This window comes from Megalops cyprinoides, chromosome 24, assembly GCF_013368585.1.
Source record: "Megalops cyprinoides isolate fMegCyp1 chromosome 24, fMegCyp1.pri, whole genome shotgun sequence".
NCBI lineage: Eukaryota > Metazoa > Chordata > Actinopteri > Elopiformes > Megalopidae > Megalops > Megalops cyprinoides.
The window spans coordinates 1,900,173-1,927,796 of record NC_050606.1 but is presented as its reverse complement, the minus strand read 5'-3'; the positions used below and the strand labels follow the sequence as shown (position 1 = coordinate 1,927,796).

Here is a 27,624-nt window from a genome sequence, read left to right as displayed (position 1 = left end):
GTTGAAGCATATGCACTGAGCCAAAATGTGAATCCTTGTGTGATAAAATAAGTATCCATTACGTGCATTGGAAGGTTCTAAAAGTTCTTCTAAAACAGCGCATTCACAAAGCACAAACAAATGATTTCACAAATACAGCGCCCAAATCATAATGATTGAATATTAAACCGTTGTTGGCCATTTAGAGGTTTTTAGTTACAGGAGGAATACCATTCTAACTATTTATATTAGATTAGCTGAAGGTGCCAATGCTAACAGAATTCAATATAAACAGAGGGAAGAAACATGCAAGTATTTACCTTTTTATTAAAAAATATAAAAATATAAATATAAAACGTTATGACTCAGCATTCATACAACATAATACAGGGTTTTTCCAGTGATTCTAAAAGTCCATATTATGATTTAACATTAATATGAAATTAACCCACACTTTGACAAAGTAACCCTTACCAACCCTTCAAATGAATATGAAATGATAAATAATTAAACAGGCCTCTTAATAACACATTTTACACAATGACCTATCTAATCCAGCTTCCAGTGTGTTTTTTTATTTTCTGCTTAAACACTGATAGCACACAAGACTACCACCACCCTTCTCCTAATTACAAAACAGGTCACCCACGGCAGATATCACAAAAAACCTAAAAATGAAAAAAAGGGAAAGACTTATTCTTCACCAGTTACAAAATAGAAATACAACCGAAAAAACACGGTAGAAAAGCGGAGTTAAAAACGTCACTTACTCAGCTGAATAGTTTTATTCAAGTCCCCCCCCCCCCCCCCTCCCGGTACACATCAGTGCGTCACATCCGCTGTTTCAGGGCGCGTCCCTGGGCGGGTCCTTCGCTATGTACATGTCGGCCAGTTTTTTAAAGTGGGGCCCCCAGTTGCCGAGGTAATTGTAGTCGTGGTCGGCGTCAGGCTCGCCCGACTCCAGTGAGCTGAGCGAGTCGGCGAGCGAGCCACTGCCCTCGTAGGCGTAGGTGGCCAGCGAATCGTAGGGGGGTGCCGAGGGGTCAGCATCGCTCTCCGCCAGGCGGCCCGTGATGAAGTCTCTGATGTCGTGGCCGCCGCCCCTGACGGGCGACGGGCGTTGGCACGGGAACAGCATCTCCGGGATGATGTCGCGCCGTTGCTTGTTGCCGTCCACGGCCTGCGGGTTGCGCAGCGTGCCGATGTCGAAGGCCTGCGTGTCCTCCTCCCCGCCCCCCTCGTCGTTGTAGCTCACCACGTTGTCCCGCACGTCCTCTTTGGAGATGATCAGCGGCTCCTTCTTCCTCTGCCTCCTCAGGGCGGCGAACAGAACCACGATCACTGGAATAAACACGTTTACATATTTAATATGAAGGAATTACGCTGCTAAACACGCCAACACCACTATCACTATCAATGTAATATTGTTTCATGTTATTTGTTTAGTTATTTTCTGAAATCAGTGATCCCTTAATAAGGATTTTTTAGGTGGTGGATGGGGAGGGTTAGGCTTCATCCATGATCGCTGGGAAGGTGAAGTATTAATCCGTACTTCTTTTAAATGGCTACACTTCCAGGGACTGCTGTTAATATTCATTTGAAAAATGTGCTTTTGGAGAGAGTGGCCACACATATTAAGCAGCGTATGCTCCTTTCTGTTAACGCTTCACTCCCAGAAGTAAATATTCATTTGCAAAACATATGCATGACTGGAGAGTGCAGGTAAATATTAATCCCGGCAGTTTGGTATTCAAAGGGAAACGAGGCCTGTCGGATGTGGCTTCGCCTCCCCTGTCAGCCGCTGGGCAGATATCCATGCTATGCTGTGTAGGGAGCAGCAGGTGGAAGAGGAAGAGCCTCTTTTCAGAGCTGTGAGTCTGTCTGTCTGACCGAGCCTCGCCCCGCTGTGGGCCGCACCGCCATTCCAGAGGAGCGGTGTGGAGAAGGGGGCACTCCACGCAGCAAGAGACGGCCAAGCCACGTGACCTTTGCCCTCTAAGGGTAAGTTTGTTCACTGAGCCCTGGGCACACTGTCAGAATGCCCTGATACAGCCGGCGAGGGTGAGGTTTTTTGGGCAGGGTGTGAGATGAGATGGGAATGCTTCATCTGGACAGACAAGGGCAGATTTTTATTCAGTGAGAAGTCAACGGCATGTAAAACGGCCAGGAAACCCACAGTGGGCGGAGCTCTCAGGTGATTCGATCAGGTGATTTGGTGAGATTTAAACAGACTACCGCGCATTCAGGAAGCAAAGGCTTCTGTCCGTACGAAAAAGCAAAAGCTCACGTCAGCCGTGCGCTGCTAAGCATACTCCAGAGTGGACTGCTTCTTTAATGCAGCTCTTTGTGAAATATCGAAAACAAAGGTACATCAAAAGCCTGATGCCAGCATCTAGATGGGACGAGATTGCCACCTGATCAAAGGGTACACTTGGCTCTGTCTCTGTGATTTTAGTTATTAATTGATACACTCAGGAAAATGCTACCTATTCGTAGTATGCACAGGAACAGTGGAGATGCCTTCAACATCCTATCGTATATCAGGTTACAAAGGACTGCATTTCTGCCACAGAGGTGAAGTACGAATCACTAAGCAAACCGCACATCCCCCTACATGTACTCAGATCTATTTCACACAATAACACAGATACAAAGGAGCTTTCCCTCTGTACTTATTCATACACATATGAAATGGAAAATATGCTCCATGCCACGTTCCGAACCTGGAGCAGTCTCTTACAGGGCTTCAGATGGGACATAAATTGTTCTTTACTTTTACATTTACTGTGTTGTACTCATCCGGTGGTCTTAGTAGTAGTATGTAGAGTAGAGGAAGTGTTGTTGCCAACAGTACTCCTAGCTGTAGTGGTGCTTGTAGAAGGGAGCAACAGTCATAGCATAGCATTGTCATAGCAACAGTAGTAGTTTCTTATTAGACAGCATGGCAGACAACGTCTAAGATAATCACAAAACAGTGTCAAACAAAAAGTATAATAAGAACAGAACATGGCTGAACACAAAGAGAGCATACACATACACAGAGACACGCATGTGCATGCGTGCACACACGCACACAGACACACACACACACCACTCACACACATGCACGCGCACACACATTACACACACACACACCACACATCACACACACACACACACCCACGCACGCGCACACACACACACGCACACACACACCACACATTACACACACACACACGCACGCGCACAGACACACACACGCACACACACACCACACATTACACACACACACACACACGCGCACAGACACACACACACCACACATTACACACACACACACGCACACACACGCACGCACGCACACACACACCACACATTACACACACACACACGCACACACACACACACGCACGCACACACACACCACACACACACACACGCACACACACACCACACATTACACACACACACACACACCACACACATGCACGCACGCGCACACACACACTCACACACGCACGCATGCCCACACACACGCACACACGCACACACACATATGCGTGCACACACCTTAATCCAATGTGCACGGATTTAACATGTCAGAGGTAAATTGAAGGCCTTGAGACAAAGAAACAGATAGATAGTGATAAGGTCATAAAACGGCTGAGCCTCTCGCGGGGGTCGCTTGACGGACGGACAGGAGAGGGGGGCACTCACTGAGCAGGATGAGGACGCACAGCAGAATGGCCACCAGGGCGGCGGTACTGAGCCTGGCAGACAGCAGCAGGGCTTCGATGCCGCAGGAGCGGACATTGCCCCTGCGGTCACAGGCACACACTCGGATGGTCAGCGTGCTGGTACTACTCTGGACAGGATAGTCATTGTCAGATATAACTACCGGCAGTAGGTAGGCATCCTTTTCATGGCGACTAAATCCACTTCTCCGGGTCAGAATTCTAGCTGTGTTATCTAGGAGTAATTCCAATAGTCATAGAGTCAGCAAACACGCTGGCAAAACACAGGCACATTCAGCTCAAGCAACGGCACTGCTTATTATCACAGGAAAAACAGACATGTGCAAACACATGTAACATTGGCAAGACAGATCAAAATGGTGGTATAGATCAGATGAATTTAGATTAAAACAAGCATCTTTTACTACTAGGTAAAACAGTAGATGTGCAGCAACATACAGATTCTTTCTTCTGTATTTTAATGTGTTATCCACCAAATTTAGTGAGTATCCTCATGTTGCCTGCCTGTTTGATTAAATTACACCCTTTTTCCAAGAGACAAAGGGAAATGTTCATAACACAAAACTGTGACCTTTGACCCCCCCCCAATCCCCTAAAAATGGAAGTGTAATGATTTGAGGCTGCTAAAGAATCACACACACAGCAGAAGACTCAACGGTGCTGTGATCTCAAAAGTAAAACGGCTGCATGGAGACGTTACCTTCATTGTCGAGGACTGTAAAGTTTGGATTGATGGCGCTCAGAGTGAAAACAAATTTGTGTCCGATAAGGGGCTCGTCTGTGTCAACAGCACTTATAGTCTGAATGAGCTGAGGGCAGAACGACATTACATGACATCAGGTCATTTTCAGAGGCAAACCGATTAATCAGACGTCTGTACCAATGCTGCAAAATAAAACAAGGAAATTATCTGTTTTTCTAAATCGCTGTTCACATATTGTAGTGCAAGCAGAATGTAATGGATTACTGTGAAGTTGTGGCTGTGTCTGAAGAAATGGCACATTAGAAAACGGCTTACTCTTTAATGAGCCCTCTCAAGGGTGATTAATTCATAAAAGAGCTGTACCTGTCCTGCTTTGACATTCTCGCAAACAAACGTCTCATAGAACATGGCGAATTCGGGTGCGTTGTCATTGATGTCCAGAACCTTGATAAAAACTGGGACGCGGCTGATTTGCTGAGGGTTACCTAGAATAGAACACATGAAAGTGTGTCAGAGCCCAGACTGAATCAGGACTGTCATCCCAACCTCAGACTGTGGTCGTGCCAGTGCCTTGTTCTTACCATGTATCACCTGCCTTTTATATGAACCAGTCTGAACTGCCAGCACTGTACTTAAGCAGCTAGTTAATACGTTAATTACTTAAACCATTAAATTGATGCACAATTTATTTAAGCAGTCAAACAACTAAGTCATTTAACCTATACTTTTTAACGTGCATATTGAATACAAAATATGAACCCTACCGCGAATATACAATACAGTACAGTATAATACGCTGTGCAACACTAAGCAGGCAGTAGTAGTAACATCCAACTCCGCGAGAAGGTGAGGCAAACGCACTGGACTCTGTGGCCACCACTGAAATGTTGTGCCATTTTGACATCTCTCTGTCCAGGGGCTGCAGGGTCCAGATGGAGCCGTTCTCTGAGCTTATGTTGAAGAGTCGGTCCAGGTCTGTGTGCCGGTCTATAGAGTACCTGTGGAAGTGGGTGGAGAGCCAGCATCACTGCACTGTGGGGCCATGCGGTGCATAAAAGTATGTCCCTAGTCTCACCACACACAGACAGAAGACGGAAAGATTGGGACGCGATTATCTTGGTAGTCATTACATAAAATTACATTACATTGTGTGTGTATGTAATGTTATGTAATGTAGTCGATCCAGTGAGATGATGAATGTGTCACCAGTATAGTCAACAGTGAATGACAGGTATATGCTACAGAGACAATGCTAACCGTTAAGCAATGTGGTCATTGCTTACTTATCATTGATTTATATTCATTTTCATTTGGTCTTAGTAACGCTGAGCAGTTATGTATATTTTTATGCTCCGGTTAATCTATTCTGTTCACCTGCTAAAGACCAGGCTCTGCAGAAACACCAGCCACCCAGACAGCAGAAGTTTCCCTCAACCAACTCATCTGATTCTGACTCATCTGATGACTGTGCAATCTGATTGGCCATTCGAGCGGCATCAGGCTCACCTGATTGGATGATCCGCAACATCCGGGTCCCAGGCGCTCACCACCCCGATCGTGCTGCCCACGGGTTTGTCCTCCTGCACCTCGAAGATGTAAGACCACCTGCCAAACACAGGTGACTCGTCCACATCCAGCACCGACACCTTCACCACGGCCGTGTCCTTAAACGGGCCCAGGTGGAGGAAGCGGCGGTCCAGGTGAGTGTTCGAGGCCTCCACCTTCAGCGTGTAAAGTCTTTTGCTCTCATAGTCCAAATGCTGCTGATTGAAAATAAGAGACCTGCCTATAACTTCAGAACAGAATTTATGGTAGGAATATGTAGTTTCATTGAAGGTTTAAACATTATATTTTAACATGGTTTCCATCATGGTGTGACTCCATGACTTCTGTTTTTACTGTGGCCATTCAACAAAACCCCGGGTGAGGATATTGAGCTGAAGATTACAGGCCTGCTTTGAAAGCGTACAATGAGTGCGCTGTTGTGTCTTCCCCATTGTGCTTTGAGGAGTAATTTCAGGTTTTGATCTTTTATACACGGTTGATAATGTGCTCTCCCTCTCTTTTTTCCTCTCCTTTATGTTCCGGAGATTTGCCAGATTGAGACTCTGTGCAATTACAAGCAGGCAGATGTGTGAGGAAACTGAGATCCCGTTGCCGGGTGTAAAAATTCAGCACGGATTCTCTGCTCCGTGCAGGAGGGAGAAAGTGCCTCTTGACAGAGGGATGATACCTTTGTAATGCTAATCGTACGTGGCGCGTCTTCTATTGCTCTCTCGAGCAATACGAGCGCCTTCTATTGCTCTCTCTCTCGGACCGTACGCGGATGGAGCATGAGCACAAACGCGAGAGGTTTAACCGAAAAAACGCGCTCCAGACCGGCCAGTGGGGAGGGGCCTGGGGAGGGGCCGGGGAGGGGGCGCTGACCTTTCTGACGGTGATGACCCCCTCCTGCGTCTCCCTGTCAGTAGCGATGGCGAAGGCCTCCCGCCCATCACCGTCCACGATGCTGTAGCGTGTCTCGGCGTTGACGCCCACATCGCCGTCGTTGGCCTTGATACGGCCCACCGTGGAGCCGATCTCCGCTGACTCCGGCACAGACAGGTGGTAGGAGCCTTCAGGAACAGGACGGGCAACAGTCGGCAGGGGGTTCACCAAACTTTGCACTTTCCAGCTGCTGAAGTCATACAGATCATGCACGCTGTTCCTACCATGGCAATACTAATTAGTTGAAAGGGGGAAAAAATTTACTTATAATGTCTGGTTTTAGGCACAGGATATTTATAAAGAGCAGATACATTAAAAATATCTGCAGTGTTTTAACATTTACATCTATTTACATCTACTCACTCCATATTCCTGGTGTAATAGAAGGCATTACTAATGCTCCTGAGCACATAAGTTTTTTTGTCTGTCAGCAAATTGTCATGAGTTATGCAGCCACAAGCCTGAAAGACAGGCTGAATTTTAATAATTCAATTAACTAATAGGTGATTTTGCACAAAGGATGCTATTTATCTGTTAAAAACATTGTTTCACGGCTTTGTACATTATGACTATATATAGGGTTATATCAAATGTTTCATAACATCAACTGCATTGGTACATTGGTCATTTGTACAATGCACCAACTCTCAAAAAAAACGAAAAACCAAAAAACATAAACACAGAAATAACTGACTGTGCGGGAATCGCGGTGGGCTGTCATTGACGTCAGTGAGGGTGATGTTGACCGTGGTGGTGCCGGAGAGACCGCCCATTTGCCCCGCCATGTCTTTGGCCTGGATCACCACCTGGTAGTGCTCGCGTGTCTCCCTGTCCATGTTGGGCAGGGCCGTTCTGATCTCCCCTACGAGAACAGAGGCCGAGGGGCGGGGAGAGAGACGTTAGACACCGACCGCGCTGCAAAGGAGGAGATTCGTCACCGCTGCGTTTCCACGCCACACACCTGAATCATGCTGTACGCACCTGCGTTCTTTTACTGCCGAACGCGATACAGAGCGTGTTCCTCCAAGTACAGCGGCATAAGCACAGTAGAGGACAGCTTGATTTGGAATTCACTTTGTTTTATCACCATACCACCTGCATATGATGTATATTCACTTTTCTAGCACTCTGTTGTTTTCCAGAAGAGGCTGGTAATATTTCTCCGGATACTTACATTTAAGCATAGCGACAAAACGCAACACTTGTTGAGAACACGCGCCCACCCAACGCTCCGTCATAGACATTCTTCTTTGTGTGAATTTGTGCGGGTAGAGTGAAATTGCTAGGGCTCGTGGGAATGACAGGTGTGGGTGAGAGTGTCTCAGTGCCACTTTCTGTCCTCCAATGCACATGGTAGCACGCCGCTGGAATTCTGCGGTTTGTTCACGTGTGTTTTGGAGCCAGACTCAGTATGACGGCCCTGAACTCCCTCATTCGTCTGTGTAATAGGGCGTGTATGAGGACGCGGTGCGGAGGCTCAGTGCGTGCGGGGATCTCACCCGTGTTGGGCTCCACGGAGAAGTAGGGCTGCCCTTGCAGGATACTGAACACCAGCCTGGCGCTGTTCCCGTAGGTCGCGTCATCCGCATCGGTGGCGTTCACCTTGACTACAAACGTACCTGAGAAGGAAAAAAAAAAAACAAAGTGAAAAGATCGGGTAATGCCGTGGTCAACTAAGCGGAAACGGGAAGCTCTTACTTAACGTGTCCATGTGGCTTCTGTGTGTGAACGTGTGAAATGTTTCAAGGAAACAAAACAAAAAGATACGAATGCTGTTTCAACAGCGTTAACAAGCTCTGCTGGGGGCAAGGCCATCAGCAAAACCAAATACGGCCTAACAGAACAGACATGAAAGGATGCCCTTATTTTGAATACAATTTTAATGTATTCATAGCAATAATTCCAAACTAGTTGGGGTGAATTCTACAGAGTGCAATTAAATCTGTGATGAGGAGGAAAAAAAATCATAACTTTATACAAAGTTCACCTCATAAGCGGGTGAAGGTTTTCTGAGCATCCTCACTCAGGCTGCATGTTTTGAAATACATGTAATGAAGTTTCATTCATTCTTGACAGCTTGGGTTACTCACATTCACACGTACTCCGCAGAAAACACATTAAAAAAAAGGAAAACAAGGAAGAAAACATGAAGATGTTTCAGTCTAAAATAATATGCATCTCTGTCATACATCTCCTTCTGCCAGTCATATTAATATGCATGACATGGATCTGGACCAATTAGAATTAATTTCACAGCAGAGGTAATTTCTCCCTGGTAATTTGCATATTTGGATTTAAATTGACCCTTAGGGCTGGTGAGTATCGGTGATTCAGCCCGTAGCAGAATTCAGTCTGTTTTTTGCATTGGATGGAGACTTAAACAAACATGTCCTGTAAAAGCAGTGAGATGGGGTATTTCAGGACTGTTTGTCTGCTTTCTTGGGGCATGCAAATGAAATTTCTGGCATCAAAATTAACACACCACACAGTCAAACGTGAAAAGGGGTATGTGAACAATTAGCACCACAGAATGAAAAGATGCTTTCTTGAGACATGCAAATGAAATTTCTTGCATCAAAATTAACACACCACACAGTCAAACGTGAAAAAGGTATGTGAACAATCAGCACCAAGGAATGAAAAGATGTGTGGAACAGTATGCACAGTGTGATTAAGCATTAGCTGTCTCTGCATCTGCTCACAGATCCACCTGCAGGTTGAGTGTGAGTCAGAGTCCTCCCTGAAGTTTTAGCGTGAGGCACCTCATTGTTAGTCAGACTCGAACCCCCCTGTAGGGTTAGCGTGAGGTATCTCTCTGCTAGTCAAACTCAACCTGCTAGTCAAACTCAAACCCCCTGTAGGGTTAGCGTGAGATATCCCTCTGCTAGTCAAACTCAACCTGCTAGTCAAACTCAAACCCCCTGTAGTGTTAGCGTGAGGTATCTCTCTGCTGGTCAAACTCAACCTGCTAGTCAAACTCAAACCCCCTGTAGGGTTAGCGTGAGATATCTCTCTGCTAGTCAAACTCAACCTGCTAGTCGAACTCAAACCCCCGGTAGGATTAGCGTGAGGTATCTCTCTGATAGTGCAATGCGAACTCCCTGTAGGATTAGTGTGAGGTATCTCTCTGATAGTGCAATGCGAACTCCCTGTAGGATTAGTGTGAGGTATCTCTCTGATAGTGCAATGCGAACTCCCTGTAGGATTAGTGTGAGGTATCTCTGCTGGAGTCTCTGCCGCGTCTCAGGCATTGGCACGCTGTAGTCAAAAGCAGCCGATGCACATGTTCAACATGCCGCCCTGTCTGTGTTTGTTTGGGAAACAGCACCCCGCTCCCCATCAACCCATCCTTCAGGGCTGAATCAGAGCGCTTACACCCAGTCTGTGTGGCTTCTTATTTAAAGAAAAGCGTGTTCCTCCCGATATATTTTTTTAATCTTCACTCCACTCACTTCAGTGATCAGGGGTTGACTCAAGCTTTAACAGCACCAGAGCATACCTGCTGCTTTTCAGTCAGTGAGCACACATCAGAGTACTGCGTTTTATCTGTTTTAAACAAGCCAGCGGTCTGGAAGCTACAGACTACACCCAAGCTCTCAGCCACTAAGGAGGATCCAAAGAGGCACTGTTCAAACCAACAGTGTGTGAATGGTCCAAAAACCTGCTGTGGGGCCTTGTTTGAGCAGTACACAATATAAGGGAATCAACTACAATTATCTATTGCTATTCATACAGTCTTAACACTGCTTTCAAAGCAGCAACGTTTTGTAACATTTTCATTGCAAATGTCTTATGTAGTTTAATTAGGTGACCCCAGTGTCCGCTTGCTGGATTCTACCCAGGTGTCATTAAGCCGAACCTGGTGACGCTGCATGCTAGAGTGACAACGTGCTGTTTTTAGCATTCGCAGGACTTTCTCTCATCACTCAAGAGTTTGAGGAGAGCGAAGAGCCATCCAGAATACATTGAAATGACTGTGATTAAATCGCGATAAACCACAATTTAAGATCTGACCAAAAGATGAAGATGTTGTCACCTTTTAGTCCCTTAAGTCTTTTAAGGGAGTTCCAACAGCCCTGGTTTGTACACACACATATGATCTTTGCATAATTAATCACTGACACACTGAAACACATCTGTCCTCACGATCTGTAATTTTATTTATTTATTTATTTGTTATCTGTTATGTTAAGCCACTGGTTTAGCATACTGAAATTAGCTGCGTAGTATAGGTTCTTGAATTAGTTAGCCTTTCTTTTACAATTTTATGTCTTCTGATGAGATGTTCGACACTGCCAGTGATAAGCGATATTTTGTCAATACTTAATTTTGTAAGTATTGACAATACGAACAAGAAGGCTGTTGGAGAATAAGGTTAAGCTCCTTTTGAAGTAAATGAGAGAACTACTGGAGAAAGAACAGTATAGGCTGACTTTGCACTGCTGTTGCTGAGCCAGTTATACATTTTCTGATGACAGCAGAGAATGAGATAAGCTCTTTTGGTCACAATTAGCGGTTTTCGGGCTCAAGAGGTTACCGTACAGAGATCAGCCGCGCACTGTAGCTTCTTGAGTTAGTCAGTCTTTTCCCAGCATTCTCTCTGGTTTTCGATCAGAATTGATGATCAGCTACGATAGCCTCTGTAGAAGCTCTGCTCTCTGCAGGGGGGTGTGATCAGGTGTAATCATCCCTTTGATCTCGGTGGTGAGCTCATGTGCATACATCGCCCTCCGTGGTCACTTTGATCGCCTCATCTCATCTAACGCATTCCCGCAATTCTCGAGATTATCTCGTTCTGACCTTCCCGTAGCTGCTGAAGAGACACGCTTAAATGGGGCATCTGTTTCATGCTTGTTTCTTTTTCCCCGTTCTTCTGTCTCTTCTTTTTTTCCTTTCAGAGCTTTGATCTGCCTGGGCTGGAGAACGCATCTGGCTCGTCCTCCACAATGGCCTAACACACGTCCTGAATACCAATGGCATTCTGTGAAAACTGCGCTCTCAGCGTTCAGCCTCAAGGATTCGAGGATCTTTAAAAGGGTTTTGATTGATGCAATTCCATAAGGCACATTTAAAATGAAATGGGAGGTGTGTCTGTGGCTGATAGTGTAACTTCACGAATGACTCATGTACAGAAACTCTGCAGTGATACCAGGGGCTCCCTTTGCACCCTATATTTCTTTTAGTGCCATCCCTGTCTCTGGCTTCTGGTCCCAAAGGGGTCTGTTTGGTGTGAAGTGTAAAAATTGCACTTCTCAAGACATGATGATGCACATGTTAGACTGAATGACAGCATTGATCCCATTCAATGAGTAAAGTGTGTAGGAGTCTCAAAATATACTGCTGCAATGCTAAACAAGCACAAAAATGTACAACTTAAAAGATCTCAGCAACATTTCCTCAACATCTCAGAAACATTTCAAACCTCATTATATTCTGAAGCAAATGAAAAGGCTTTGTTTATCAACTAACTCATGAGGAAAGGTCCTCTAATAGCAGCGGAAGCTTACCGACGTCTGACATTTCAGCAACGGTGGCAGTGTAAACATCTTTGGTGAACTTTGGCTCGTTGTCATTGATGTCATGAATCTTGATGATGAATTCTGTCTCTGGTTCCAGGGGCTGGCCGGTCCTCTTGTTCACCGCCTGGGCGCGGAGAGAATAGTACGCCTTCTCTTCCCTGTCCAGCCTCTTGGTGGCGTGGAGGTCGCCCGAGTTCTCGTCGATGACGAACAAGGTGCCGGCGCCCTCCCCGGACAGGACGTACCTCACGCTGCCGTCCTCTTTGTCCATGTCAGAGTGGAGCTGCGGGGGAGAAGAGCAGAGCGACTCAACACGGCATTCTGGGAGCACGTGTAACTCCTCTGATTCGCTGGGATAGAGCTACACAGCTATCTGCGCACCCTCTCCAGGTACGCTGCGTCCTGGGAGTTCAGATGATGGCTCAAATCACTGTACATGGACAATCAAAGCATCAGGTTAACAACGCCAATCCACCAAGGAACTTATAAAAGTCACTTCCTCAAGACCTGTAGTGATCCAAAGTGAGCACTTACTTATGAGGAAAACATATTAATTAAGTAATTAACATAATTGGGATTTCACTGAATGGAGCTGTGAAAGACAAAACAGAATAATGCTGAATCACAGAGCCACTGAGACCCAGCTAATTCTCTCATATTCCTTTTTCATCACAGTGATTACCTAATTTCCTTTTATATATACACATATATATATATATATATATATATATATATATATATATGTATATATATATATATAAAAAAAATATATATATATATATATATAATAAAGTCTCAGATTAACCCACTCACTAGGTCTTGCATGAATCACCCAGACTTAAGAAAAACAAAAAAGAAACTAATATTCTGGGCAGGGTGACCATCAATGGAGAATGAACACCAAAAACCCTGCCGTTATAAATGGACAACGCTAATACAATCGAGTAATACCTCACAAACAAAATAGATCGAGCAGTGCCACTAGCTGGCTCCATTACATAGATGTATGATTTCATTTTATTCAAGGATTCTTGTTTCATGAACACCTTTTTGTCGTTGCATTCTAAATTACTTTCCGAGCCATACAGCGGTTTCTCAAAACGAAAAGAAAAGCCATGGGACCTTGGTCATTTCAGCTGCAGTGCAAAGAGGCAGCATGTGTGTTGATCAAGCGTATTAAGACTAACTGGTGTGTTGCCGGGAAGCAATTGCATTTAGATGGAATACGGGCACAAGTGGTGATACACCATGCTAGCAGATTGCGCAGTCATTTAGAACACTGGCTACGACTGGTTCATAAAACGTCTCCTTTCAAAAAACTGTATATTATATAAGTATATTAATAAGTATATTGCGAGCATTTCCCTGCATTTGTCTCAGCGAGGCCTGTTGTCAGGAGCTGTACCCATGGGAGGCTTCAAGGTTCTGCCCCTTAATAACAGGAGGTGGGACAGGATATTTCACCTGCTCCGATGGCCTTTTGTGTCTTTGATCCCGGCCTACTCAAATCCAGATGCGACGCAGCAAAGGCTATTACAGATATTGACCGGTGTGCGCCTCTCTCCTGTCGCTGTGTTACAGTTGCATGCTGAAAGCATGCCGAGTGTCATCAGTGCAAATTTAATTAAGCGTCGCCTTGGATACAGGCCCTAGGTACGATAAGAAAGACCGTAGAATTCTGGGTAAATCTTTTCATGTTCCACTGTTGTTGTTGTTGTTGTTGAGGTTTCTTATTTTGGCATCCCAGATACTTGTTGTTGGACGACATGTCCTGAGATCTGAGCAACAAGTAAGGGGGCTTACAGTCTTTTGTGACCCTGATTAAGATCCGTGAACACAGGTGAAGTGTTTTACCTGTTTTACCATCACTGGGAGACCGACAGACAGTATTTTCGCTCTGATTCTGTCTCTAGCACTCAGACACCAGCATCTTCCAGAATACATTTATGAGCATCTGGTGAAACTGAAGAAAAAAAAAAGGTGATGAAATTGATGAGGGAATCTGAGGGAAGGTAGACGCGTGACAGACACGCTGACAGGTGCTTCGCATGAATATACCTCATCATTAATCAGAGGCTCCTTGGCTGGAATCTTGATGCTCTTTTCAGTATGAAATTCATGTCACTGGCTGAAAAAAGACACCTTATGCATGACAAGCAGGAAAAATTAGGCCACTGCGCTTTTATGAACCGCACGAACAATTTGAGAAACAATGCTTTTAAACAACTTGATAAATTATTAAGTTACTCAAAACATAACCACAATGAATGAAATATCTCTGCCTGTGCAGCAAAAAGTGAATATCAGGATTAAATACGATAATGAGATGTGAACTTGTGCGTTTTCATTGACGTGATTACAAAGACACACTGTAACGAGCAAGACCCATGTAACAGTTGTGTAACAGAACAGTGTGACGACATAACACTGGTCTGGTTTGAGGGGTGCAGATTCTGACCTCGCGGTTAAGAGTAAGTTCGGGGCTACTCAGAGGAGCTGTGTACTTACACAGCCAAACAGAGGTTCCACATTCACTGCCTTTTCACTAACAATGAAAATAGTACTTTAAATGTGGTGAAACGGATACAATGTGCTATGCCTGTTCTGTTGAAAAATTTTTGGTGAAGTTATAAAATGCTTTAGTGCATTGCCATCTTAACAGAATGCATATTGCTCACGCCACTTTGAAATCTGGCTTGGAAACTGGGGATCTTTTGAGATTTCCAGAGGAGGTATTATGCTGGTACTCCTATGTCCCTTAGCCATTGGCTGGCACGTAAACAAATATAATCCATGGAACAAAAAAATGTGTTGATTTTTCTGCTGTGTCAAAAGAGCACAGTGTCTCATAACAATTTGAATTTCCCCTGCTTGGAGAGCTATGGATATTAGATATTGAATCCCTGACTTAATTTTCCCATAACCACTAAACCAGGTTTTACAGTTACATTTCTGGCCGTACTTACAAATGCCCACTGACTGGTTTGACATGTTCTAATTAATGCCCTGCAATAACCCCACAGGTGGTGGAAATGCAATTAAGCACACTTCACATAATGAAGCAGCACCATAGAGGCCAGTGACTCACACAGTGTGAGCACCTCTGATAATCCAGGGGAAATTTCAGACACATCCCTGGGAAGGGCCATGCGGAAGCAAAAAACTCATCAGCCCTGATTCCATCCACACAATGTATAACTGGACAGACACTCACGGTACATATGGAACCATATACAAAAGATATGAACAGATATGTATGTACATAGTACATACACACAGACAGATACACCCATACAAACACTCATGCACACATGCGCTAACACATTGCTCTTTGTCTTTATTCATACCACTGATTATACAGGAGCAAAATATTAAACAGGAGAAAATACAACATAAAGTAGAATTTGAATAGTTTCCCCCTTTGATTTTCGTATGTGTGTTGTTATCCTTAATACTGCTGCAGAGAGCAGTATCATATTGCTCACACTTAATCTAAAACACAGGGCCATGTTTGATGAGGGCGTCACATCTGCATGACAAGATACAGTATAGATGCTGTTAGTGAAAGCAGCCATTCCAGAGAGGGGGAGGCAGAGAGTGTGATCTGTGCTCAGACTGCAGCCTGATGTTTGCAGTGTTGTAGGCTGACAGCACTGACCTATCGACAGGGATTCCAGACCCTTTAACAGAGTCGGAAAGAAGTGGCTCCATTTTCGCACTTGGATGCGTTTTTGTTGTGACTGCAGTGGAAAAATAAAATAAGACGCCAGGGTGTGGGGTTATGAATATATTGAAGCCTTACATTAATTGATATGGATGTGGTGCAGTCAGGTGGGATATGTGTTTTTTTTTTTTTTTAACGCAGTGCAGATTTAGCCTCTGTCTGTTAACAAAGTGAAACTCCCTTTTGCTACTTTTCTCTCCCTCCCTCTCTCTCTCTTTCCCTCCTCCCTCTCACTTTTCACCTCTCTCTCTTGCACATACAAATGCCCATGCATACATTGACAGGCACAGATAGATGGACACCCAGACACAACCTCTCTCTTTCTCTCTCTCTTTCTCTCTCACACACACACACAAACACACACACACGCACGTACACATGCAAACACGCACACACACGCGCGCACACACACACACGCACGCACACACGCAAGCACGCACACGCATGCACACACGCAAGCAGGCACGTGCGCACACACACACACACACACACACACACAGAGGGATTAGAAGTTAGGCTTTGAAAAATCATTGCCTATTCCCATCAGGGCTTCATTTTGGCACTGCATGCTGCTGTAGAGTGGAGATAGGAAGAGTTCGACTGACACTGAATAATTATCCTTATCCATTCTCTCTCCCTCTCTCTCTCCCTCTCTCTGCCCCAATTCTCCCTCTCTCTCTCTACACCCCTTCCCTCTCTCTCCTCCTCTCTTCTCCCTCTCTCTCTTTCTCTGTCCAACCCTCCCCCCAACACTCACACACACACACACTCACACACACACACACACACACACACACACATTAGTAATTCTGTGATGTCACCAAAGTTGGAGGCATTCATGCATTTATGAAGATGCGGCTCCTGGTTCATAGCTGTTTTGCTGTTTGTCCAAAAGTATATCTTTGTCTCCAAGGTTACCAATATAAAATCCTAATTTGTTTGGTACTTCTCATTAAATAAGGGACTTACGAGTGTACCCAACAACCCAAAAATAGAGATGCTGCTGTAACACTGGCTCTGTCAAAACATTTTTTATGTGTCTGTGTGTGTGTGTGTGTGTGTTTGTCTGTGTGTGTGTGCCCGTGTATGTGCGTGCATGTTTGTGTGTGTGTGTGTGTGTGTGTGAGTGTGTAGCCATATACATGCTTCTCATGAAGAATAAATTCTTCAGTGTGTTTTTATACTAAAATGATAATATGTGAATTACGATATGACGACCTGAGCCAATACAGTGTGGACTTCTGAACCCATTGATCATAAAAACATAGTTGTGTAAAATGAATTAAAATGCTTGTAATCCTTTCAGAATTCTTCCACATTCCTCTGTCCTGCTGTGTCCCACGGGTTGCATTTCTGATTGGCTGGTGGGTGGATGGTGCTCACCTGTTTGAGTTTGAGTGGCATAAAGCAGGTGTGTGTGGTAGGGGGTGAGGACTGCAGAATGCAGACCTCTCATGCAGCACCTGGGAACGGAGATGTTCCCAGATATGCAATTCAGACTGATTATGATAAAAACTGCGTCCTCTCATAACCACATGAGTGATCTCCCTGGCACACCGCCAATTCCACGCTTGGCTAATATTGCACAGGCTGGTCATAAAGTTCAAATCTATTTCTGTGACAGTGTCTTTATTTCAACACAAAAACTAATATTCATGCCACATGTCCATGAAAGATTTCAACACTATTTTTGGTCCTCTGTGGTTATAACAGACTGAAAAAAATTTTAAGGTTAGAGTATTACCACTTACAGTTTGGAAGTTTGGAGGAATTATTTTTCAAACAAAATCTATTTGGATGATATGACCACACTGGAATACTGCTGTGGACCATATGACCTTTCATGCACTGAAGCACCATTGGAAGGAGGAGAATTTGCAAATGTTCCCTGTTTTGCTGTCTTTGGTCCCATGAGGCAGCAGTCACACTAGGGCACGCAGAGGAGGATAATCTCAAGCTATAGCTCTCCTATGAGCTGTACCAGATTTATGTCCACAGTTTAGTTTTGTAATTTCTGGGAACAGAGTTCTAGGCTTTATCTTTGCCACGCTCCAGGCCAGTGGGGGGCGCTATACACCTTTAGCAGTTATACGAGCCATCAGCTACATCCACCACCAAAGAAAAGTGCAACGATGATGAGGGCAGAGTGTTCAGCCCACCTTTGCTCATCATTGTGACTATGAAAGGACAAAGAGAAGGACTAGGCAGCCTCAGCCAGGGGGTTTGGAGTAGCACCAGCATTTGCCCTACTCGTTCTGTGAGTCTGTAGCACTTTGGCCCTGTTAGAGTTTAATGACACCAGGCTATGGCTCCTCCTTTCAGTACAGCGCCTGTCCTGTCCTGGCTGATTAATTGGAGACAGGTTTGGAGGGCTGACGAGGGGGTGGAAATAACATGGTGGAAGACCAGAAAGGAGTCATGTTAAAGGATCCGATCAATGTGCAGGCTGGAGCTGGTGTCCCATCGTGGAGCCCCAGTGATGGATGACCCCCCCATTTTTATGGCTGCCGGTTTGTTCAGGAAGATGAGCAGATTGCATTCACCCAGCTGCCAGCCATGGCCCTATGAATGGCAGATGGCTGTAATCCTTGGAGTGACGGAAGTCATGATGAAAGGGTGCTTCCTCTGGGAACAGCTCCTCAAAGAGACACCCTGCTTTTTACGCCTCTGCGTGTATCATGTCATGCATTAGCGAGCGGAGAGATGGGTGACTGCAGACCCTCTGAGCCACAGCACATTGTCTCTGAGAGAGGCGATCTGGTCCTGCGATTGTGTTGGGATGCTGGCCATCATGGCCTGTCGGAGAGTTTGCTGTGAAAGTGAAGGAGTTTAGACCCTTCAAGCCCAGCAGGGAAGCCCTGAGCCTCTTGGAAGTGCATTGGCTTTTCCCTCAGAGGGCGAACCATTCATCTGGCGATGAAATACTGCATCTCTGTGAATTCAGCATCGCCTCTCATTCTTCCGGGAGACTGAGAAGAATTGTGCTTGAAATGAGCTAACTAATTCCCCTATGCTGGGCAGCAGGTGTAATCTTCAAGCAAAGTATTGTTAACTTGATTTTCTGTATCTCCATGCCCAATAGTTGTGAATAACTCACACATTTTTTTTCACAGTTAAATTAAATTAGAAATTTCTAGCACCTGATTATATAACCATTGTACCTATGTGAGCTTTATAACTAACACCTTAAATGAGACGCTGCAAGCTCGTTTGGCAATATGCTGCTTATTTAAATTTTGACAAAATGCTGTTTATTGGTGTTTTGAGGACAGAAGAGTAGACTTTTTGTGAGTACTTCCAATTCCTCGCTCTGCTTCAGGGAGAGTCTGCAATACTCACGGTACAATCTGCTATGCAGCTTGTGAATATTTGTGTGTACAAATAAAGACAAACTGGAAAAATGATGAAATGAAAAATGAAAAAGAAAAACCCTGAATTGGCCAGCAGGGGGCACCATGGTCAGGAAATCAGCACAGAGGTATGCTTGTCAGATACCACATAGATATGCTGAGTACAGCATTTTTGTTCTATAATTTTTTGTATAAATTCACCAACAAAGACATGTCATTAGCTATCTTTTTTGGACCTCTTTTGCCTGTTAACAGTGTCTGCTAAGTGACATAAATGTAATCAACAGCAGCTTGCAAAGCAAGGAAAAAGGGCTCCTTATCGATCCAGAAGAACATGACAGACGCCATCTGAACATGTGTCAAATCAGTCCCACGGGTAACCAGTGCCACCCTGAACACAGCCGAGCCACAGACATGTTGAGATCTGAATCCAATCAGGATCCAGGAGCTTTGTGGGTAAGCCAACGGGACACAGGAGCAATGTTGGTAAGCCAGCAGGAGCCAGGCGTTTGGATTGTCTTACCTTTCCGACGTACTGGTAGTCGGTTCCCGTGTACTCCTCCAGCAGGAAGAAGTGGTTCCACATCCAGCCCCGTCTGGATCTCCTTAGCACCTTCCCGTCCTCCTCGGGGGCGCCGGCCGGCTCACCAAAAGCCTCCCCGTTAGCCCCTCTCGCCAGGAGCGCCGCGGAGGCCGGGCGGGGGAGTATCGGCAGCAGGAGCAGGAGGGGGACCGGACCGATCATCATGGCTGCATCCAGTCCCTCCTCGGGAAACCGCGCGCGAGTTCTCTACAGCAGGAAGGAGCGGCGTCGGGGGGGCGTGTCCGAGCACGCTGCCACCATCGTACTGCCTCCTCTGATGTGTCCGTCGGGCCCTGAGAGGAACAAAGCCCCAAAGCGTCAGCGGCGGGACAGAGACGGGCACAACCTCAGCCTGCACCTCCGATGCATTACACGCAGGCTGCAGTGAGTGAGCCACAACAGACGGCGGGACAGAGACGGGCACAACCTCAGCCTGCACCTCCGATGCATTACACGCACCACCATGCGTTCCTCCAAGGCCAGAGGAAAACCAAAAGCAGGATTTTTAAACATATTATTAAATGAATAGATTGTTACTCGCAATAAAAAAGGCCACGTACAGTTCTTCTCTCAAGCCAAGAAAAAGTAAATTGATAAAAAATAAAAGCATGAAAATAATTTGGTTGGACGCAGCCGAGCATGCTATATGAACTTTGTAAAGGCCAGGTCCTTGGCGTATACTCTCCGACACTTCATGAATGGACATGAGAGTAGTAAAGTGGTAAGGAGCAAGGCTTGTAACCAAAAGGTTCCTGTCCCGATTCCCCGCTGGGACACCACTGCTAGACTCTTGGGCAAGGTACTTAACCCACAGTTTTCTCCGGTAAATATCCAGCTGTATAAATTGATAACGTCTAAAAACTGTAACCTATTTAAGTCGCTCTGGATAAGAGCATCTGCTAAATGACAGTAATGCATATGAAATGTAACGAATGCATTGTTAAGGCTGAAAGGCTGTTGGACTGGCCCAGGCTTGGCACCAGAAGAAAATACAGAGGGGTGCAATTGCAGTCCATGGGGGGTGCACAAAAAAATAATAAATAATCGGGATATAAGGAGACAAATGGGGGGTGTACTGAGGTGCATCTGGGGGTGCAATGCACCCGTAAGCACCCCCATAGCGCCGGGCCTGGACTGGCCCCTGTACGCAGTGCACCGGCTTCTCCTCCAGCCCTAACGAAGCAAAACAAAACCTTAATGAAGAGCAAACGAGCGCGTAAACAAGGCGCCCGACGCCTGGGAGCAGCGGCGGCCGGGGTGGCATCGCCGTGCATCCTCCCGGCTCACCCGCCATGGCAACGGGGCAGCGTAATTAAAACAAGGGTGCATGCATAATTTAGGGGCTTAGAGGAGTTAATCCTAATAAATCTCCAGCCTCCGCAGAGCTGCACTTCTCTGAAGTTTGTCCAAAGGCCAGGAGCCAGAGTTCTCCCGACACACATTCGCCGCGTGATGGGGGGCTGTGGAATTCGAAGGCCAGGTGGGGGGTAGGGCGGGGCGGTGCGAGGTTTAGGGGGAGGGGAGATTAGGATTTGGCCACATTAGGTGAAAATGGTTGCATGTGTGAATGTATGTCCATTGGTCTAAGTCTAAATCACCAGCAGTGATAGGTGAGTGAGGCTTCGTGACCCGTTGCTGTTTCGTGCTGCTTGTGTGAGCCAATCAGAAGTCCGACTGCACCCACTGTGGGGATTCATGAAGCCTCACTAACTCCTACATTCCCATCCACCACTTTTATGGGGGCAGCAGACAGTGAATCGGCTTTCCTGTGTGTGGCAAACTCCCACAACAGGAGAGGACCCCGTTTTGGGAACACCCAAGATAAGCACAAAATGAACCCAGGTCAGAGGTTCAGAGCCCGAAACTACTGTGTTTGTATTCAGCAGAGGAAGTGTTTATGCCAAACCTAACTGAATGAGAGGTCAGTGACCATGAACACTCACCCACATAGTGCACCTTAAGGACCGCAACCAGTTTATATACATCACAGTCTATTCAGCTGATGCATTTGGCCTCTCTTTTCACAAAGTTAATAAGTCTGTAGTTAGCATGTAGTGAATGAGAAATAACCTGCTGTATTGGCATTGACCATCCATTTCTTTTGGTATGATGTGCAATTATTAATAATATAGTAATATTAGTAGTAATATTAGTAATAGTAATATTAATGTTTAATTTTTTATTCAGTGTGTTTACTCCCTACATCCCTGAGACCATTAAGAGGTACAAGCTCATTACAAACTATTAATAAATTCATTCATTTAGCCTCCCTTTACACATAGCTAGTAATATTAAGCATATAATAAATGTGTAATAAAAGATATCTTACTACATGCTTTCTATTTGTTCATGGCATTTGTTCTAACAGTCTTTAAAGCGTCAGGCTCTTACATTGACTCAAGTTAATGAACAGATTTACAGTATGCTACAGACGTATGACATTATGTTATGAAAAAAACATAAATACTATGACACTGTAATTTCAGGTTTCAGGGATCTTTCGTCTGAGTGTTGACACTTTTCCTTTGAGAGAAACGGCTCTCATCGCGGCGGCGCCTTGGCTCAGGCGTTCTGAGCGGCGTCTGAACCTGCTTTAAACAGGAAGTGACCCGCTCCTGTTTGAGACGCGGCGGAACGCGTGGGGCCGCGCACGAGAAGCAGAGCGTTTCCACGGCGATGCCGGAGTCGGCCCAGAGGATTAGCGTGGGTGCGTGCACACGCTAACGCTCACACTCAGACCGTGCTCTCAGCTTAACGGAAGCACTTTACCTAACGAGATTAAGCAGAAGCAATGCTGTCGCTCTGGCACTCATCTTAAAAATCTGCTACTTTAAAAAACTATGTTTCCTCACGTTCCTGAATCCCAAATATAGAGCCTGGTGCTCAAGGACATAGACCATAGAGGGCACTGCCCATGGAATAGAAGCCTATTCACATATCATGGGTGTTCCACAAACACACGTGGAAATATATACATACAGTATATATCTGCAAATATGGGGCAACTGACTGTCCTATTGACAGAGTCGCTCCTCTCAGAGGCAATCCCTGTCTGTGCAGAATCACTGGCCATCTTCCAACACTGCAGACCTACCTCTTCAGGCTGCATCTTGGTTCCACGTCATATGGTGGCATACTTGGCTTTCCTTGTTTAGTCAGGTTGCTTTTTCAAGTCGAGTTAATTTTTATTAGGGCTTCAATAGTGTTATGCTCACGCTCACTGGTTTGGGAGTGTTGTTAGCCTAAGACTGTTGCTCATTCAGCTTATACGGATATATCTGATTTCATGAATGATTTCATGAATATCACCCGCCACTGGAGCCTGTTGAGATTTTGTTTAGCTTGAGTTTGAGTTCGTTGAGTTTTTCATTTAACATCATAAATCCAGCCACTGGCCTACCGTCAAACGTTCGCCGTTGCTTGTTTCACAAACAAAGTGCGGGTTAAGTTGAGATTTGAGTGGAATGTGTACCACGCTGGAAGATGTGCGCTTTGCTTGCTCAGGGGGTGAAAGGAAGCCAACGCTAACAGCTAATTGACACATTTCAGGGTAGCGGTAATGTGCTCTGACCACGCCGCCGCTGCAGTGCTTGACGCTCTGCCAGCAGTGAGCCCTGGGCCATGGGCGAGAGCACTTCTCCAACTCCAAAGTGAATTAACTGGTGCTGTGGGAGGTGGTGCTGGCCCTGGAGATTGTTCTGTCTCATTCTCTCACTCGTGGGAGAGTAACCCTGAGTCTGAAACGCATTTTGGAAGAAGAAGAAGAAAAAAAAGAGAGAAAATCCCCCTGTTCTTCTGCGTTATGCCATACTCTTTATAAGTGTGCAGCACCGTGCAGTTTCTCAGAGAACTTCAAAGAATTCCCTCCATGGCTACAAGCAGTCCTGCATGATCCTAAATTTGACTGCCTGCCCATTTTAGCAGGAGAATGGGGCTCTCTAACATAGCATCTGTGACAGACAGACCCTCTCACCTCTGTAAGACAGCGTGTCAAGTGGGGTGTGTCATTACACATTGATTTAAATGGAGTAGATACACATAAATATGTGTGGATATACGTATGGATGTACATTGCTGTTCAGTGGATCAGGTAATTATACCTTCAATATTGAAGTTTTTCGCTACTGGATTAATTTCATTAATGTAAATAATCGAAATTAAGATTTATAGTAATCTTACTCCTTGTCTATAATTTCAGAGTGATGATTTCATGAGAAAATCAGACATGACAGATAGACAGATATATAGATACATAGATAGATCTATGATGATCTATGATGATATATGATGTCATCCGGAACACCAGGAAGGTTTTGCGGTGATTAAATGGAGATTGATCACCGTTATGAGGAAGTACGACCACCATTTGAGGTTCTTGCAGGATTTCTGTTGCACCAGCAGTACTCGTGTTTGGATTCAGACTGCGCACGTGTTGAATGACAAGTGTCACGTGTCTGACCACACCTCAGACGCCTAGCAGCCGTGGTCCATTGATTTCTGGACCGCAGTTTCTGGGGAGTTACATCACAGATACAGGGTATCCGTGGTACCCGGGAAACATGTCCACACTGCTCTGTAGGTGTAACAGTGTCTGAGACCCAGCGTGAGACCAGCGTTCGGACTGAGCTCTTCTCACAATGCCGAGTCGCTCGCAGGTACACGCAGGTCAGTCGCTCGCAGGTACACGCAGGTCAGTCGCTCGCAGGTACACGCAGGTCAGTCGCTCGCAGGTACACGCAGGTCAGGTGACTCTTTCAGTGATGGATGTCATGGAACAGAACTGCTTCGGCACAAAGCATGATTCTTCAGCTAGACCCCCCCAGCACGACTGGCTAACCCCCAGATCTTTAATAACTCATCACATTCCAGTGAAGAGGATCTAATCACACGACACAAGACACATGCTAAAAATATAATTCGACAGGACATTCATGAGGGATGAAGGGGCTATGTCCTTGTGTGTGTGTGTGCGTGCGTGCGTGTGGATGAGTTTGTAGTCGTGTTTGTGTATGTGCCCTTGTCTGTGTACATGTGTGTGTCTCTGTATGTGCGTATCATCGCAGTGCAGGCAGTGGACGCTTCGATAGAAAGATATAAAAGTCACCACTTGGGGGAGCTCCAGACCTTTCCAGCAGCACACACGCTCCACCCCTTCCCAGCTGGGACAGCGTACACAGATGGCCTTCATTCTGAAATATTCATGCGGTGTCCTCCTTGTTTTCAGACTTTGATACAGATCAAGACACACTGACAGGTGAACGACTGCAGCCAGAAGGCTGGCTTCCAGGGTTCCTCAATAGTCAATCAATGACATCGCCTGCCTTTCATGTCATTAGATTAGATTATAATGACATTTGCGTTCTTCTGTTTCAAAAAGGACTTCAGAATGCAAGAGAGAGAAGGAAAGAGTAAGAGACAGAGAGTAATAGCCGTACCTCATAGCAATGATGCTACCGAGGAGAATGGCCAGGGCACTCTTACCACAGATGATGATAATTGCCCTCCATTTTTAGATAATTTTAGCATGATTGAAAGAGGATACAGCACCTGCTCCTGTTGCTGCTCCAAATGATTTGGATGACACAAGTGTAGCAATTTCATCTCAGTGCAGCAGAGCGGTGGAATTTTTCTCTTTTTTTTTGGCATCTTTTGGCATCAGATTACGCTGAAATCAGCTCTTGTTTTACACTTTCCCCCCTCGCAGCAGACAAATGCATTCCCTGAGACTTTGTCTCATTACAAAGGCAAATTGCTTTGCCCACCGTCACTTCTGTCATGTGCCAACATACGGCCGTTGTCGCTAATGGGGCAGCCGCGTCGTTATTTATCCCGGCACTGAGACACAATTACGCACGTGACGGCACCGCAGAAGATGTGTGTGGTTTCGTTCGTGCAAAACCTTAATGGAATTACGGAATTTCTCTCCTGGACAGCGCCCGTACAGATCAGAGACCGAGGCGGAGAGACACCGTGGAGTTCTCAGCAATGCCACACTAACTAAGCACGAAGGGCAAAATATTACAGCTGTGAAACATGACGATACAAACAGTAGACCTTTTTTTCCTTGAATATCATATAATGCAGTAGCATTATTATTAAGAGTAATGTATGTGCAGCACCGAGAGTTTATCTACCAGAGGAAGTGTGCCTGCTGACAAGCAAGCGAAAGGTGACGTTCTGACAAGGTGCAGTGCCTGGGCTTCAAACACACAACCACTCGGGAATCCAGGGTGTCTGTAATTCGCGCTCAGCGGGATTCCGAACGCATGCCGCCACGAGCGCGTGGAGCGGCTCTGCTTCCCAAAAGACCTGAGTAAGCCGCCCCGCCACGCGGAGTGACTGGCGTTTCAAAGCGTTCCGTGTTTCATCCGCGATATCCTCATCGCCGCACATCAAAGCACACCTCCGCCGCAGCGGCGGCCGGAGAGACGGGGAACACAAACCGCTGCCGTAATCCCGGGAGGTGCTCCGGGAAGGGATAACCCCGCCCGAGACGCTACGAAGCAGAGCCAACGCTTTCAGAGACATTAGTGCCCTAATCGCTGAGTTCTCGCTGCGCTTCACACACTAAACTTCTGGGAGGTGCAGGCAAACTTGATAAACCTCACGCTCAGCTGTCTTGCCTTCCCAGATGCATTCTCACACACACACACACATCTCCATCATCTGAAAAGCTACCGATACGCAATTAACATACATCATTCAGACTGTCATGGCAAGGCACTGCCAGAGGGAAAGACATTAAGCCCAAGGTAAAAAAAAAAGATCATTTGTATCCTAAAAAGGCTAAGCTTTCAGTGCTGCGGATTAGGACAGTGAATGGTTAATGATAAGAGTCTCTGATGGCACTGCGAGTTTGATGTATTTATCTCTGACATGTGTATAGCTCTGGAAAACACTGGGAGGATGTTGGTATATCTGCCTGAGATATAAGTGAGAGGGACTCTTCATGGAATACCAAATAGGATTTGTACCAATCAAAAGCCATTTAAAAGGAGCACAGACACTGCTCTCTCTCTCTCTCTCTCTCTCTCTCTCTCTCTCTCTCTCTCTCTCAGTCGTGGCAGTCCTCTCCACGTCCCTGCAATTCCAGCTGAACGAGGGAGAGAACTTGTTCCTGGAAATGCCTGCTTACTCTCAGCGCTAGAATCACCATAATAACACAATAAAACAAAACAAAACAATTCAAATTACCTGCTTCTGGTCAGCTACGTCACGAAGCATTGCCTTTAATCTTTAATCTTTAATCTCTCCCTCAACTGACATGACAGATGCACGTTTTCAACGGAAGGGTTCAGGAGACGTTTGCTCAATAACTTCCCAGATGAGCATAAAGATTATGACACATAAACATAATGACTTTCATTTAAATCACACAGCACACAGCGGACGCTTACCTTCTCTGACAGATTAACGGCTCTTCGAAGGCATGGTGGCTATTTCCCCTTTGGCTGTGGCGTGCTCGGCAAGGCTTGCTTGATGCCTTTCTGTGGCAGTTTGGAACTGAGGCTGAGTACAGTGCACGCTGTCTCTCTCTTCAACTCT

The 27,624-nt window shown here is 45.7% G+C and overlaps 2 protein-coding genes across 2 annotated transcripts; both read right to left on the bottom strand.

The window, feature by feature from the left end:
• Positions 1–823: 823 nt before the first annotated feature.
• LOC118771487 (cadherin-6-like) lies at positions 824–1,327 on the bottom strand (the record flags this gene model as incomplete). Its single annotated transcript, XM_036519497.1, has 1 exon — positions 824–1,327. A coding segment is annotated over one exon (504 nt), but the record flags the coding sequence as incomplete, so codon positions are not given.
• Positions 1,328–4,337: 3,010 nt separating this feature from the next.
• Positions 4,338–27,624, bottom strand: LOC118771037 (cadherin-10-like). The gene is made up of 10 exons (XM_036518879.1): positions 27,477–27,624; positions 20,020–20,372; positions 12,411–12,705; positions 8,403–8,522; positions 7,598–7,765; positions 6,844–7,031; positions 5,923–6,176; positions 5,278–5,414; positions 4,780–4,901; positions 4,338–4,522 (listed from the first exon to the last, which is right to left on the bottom strand). The coding sequence occupies exons 2-10, from the start codon at positions 20,242–20,244 to the stop codon at positions 4,382–4,384; spliced, it is 1,650 nt and encodes a 549-aa protein (XP_036374772.1). The 5' UTR covers positions 20,245–20,372; positions 27,477–27,624; the 3' UTR covers positions 4,338–4,381.

Bases quoted from the DNA above. Each gene is read 5' to 3' on its own strand.
- LOC118771037 (XM_036518879.1), bottom strand. From the start codon at position 20,244: ATGATGATCGGTCCGGTCCCCCTCCTGCTCCTGCTGCCGATACTCCCC. The intron at 7,766-8,402 runs GTGAGATCCCCG...CTGTTCTCGTAG, and splicing joins CTCCGTGGAGCCCAACACGG to GGGAGATCAGAACGGCCCTG. The intron at 4,902-5,277 runs GTGCGTTTGCCT...GTTCTATTCTAG, and splicing joins AGTGGTGGCCACAGAGTCCA to GTAACCCTCAGCAAATCAGC.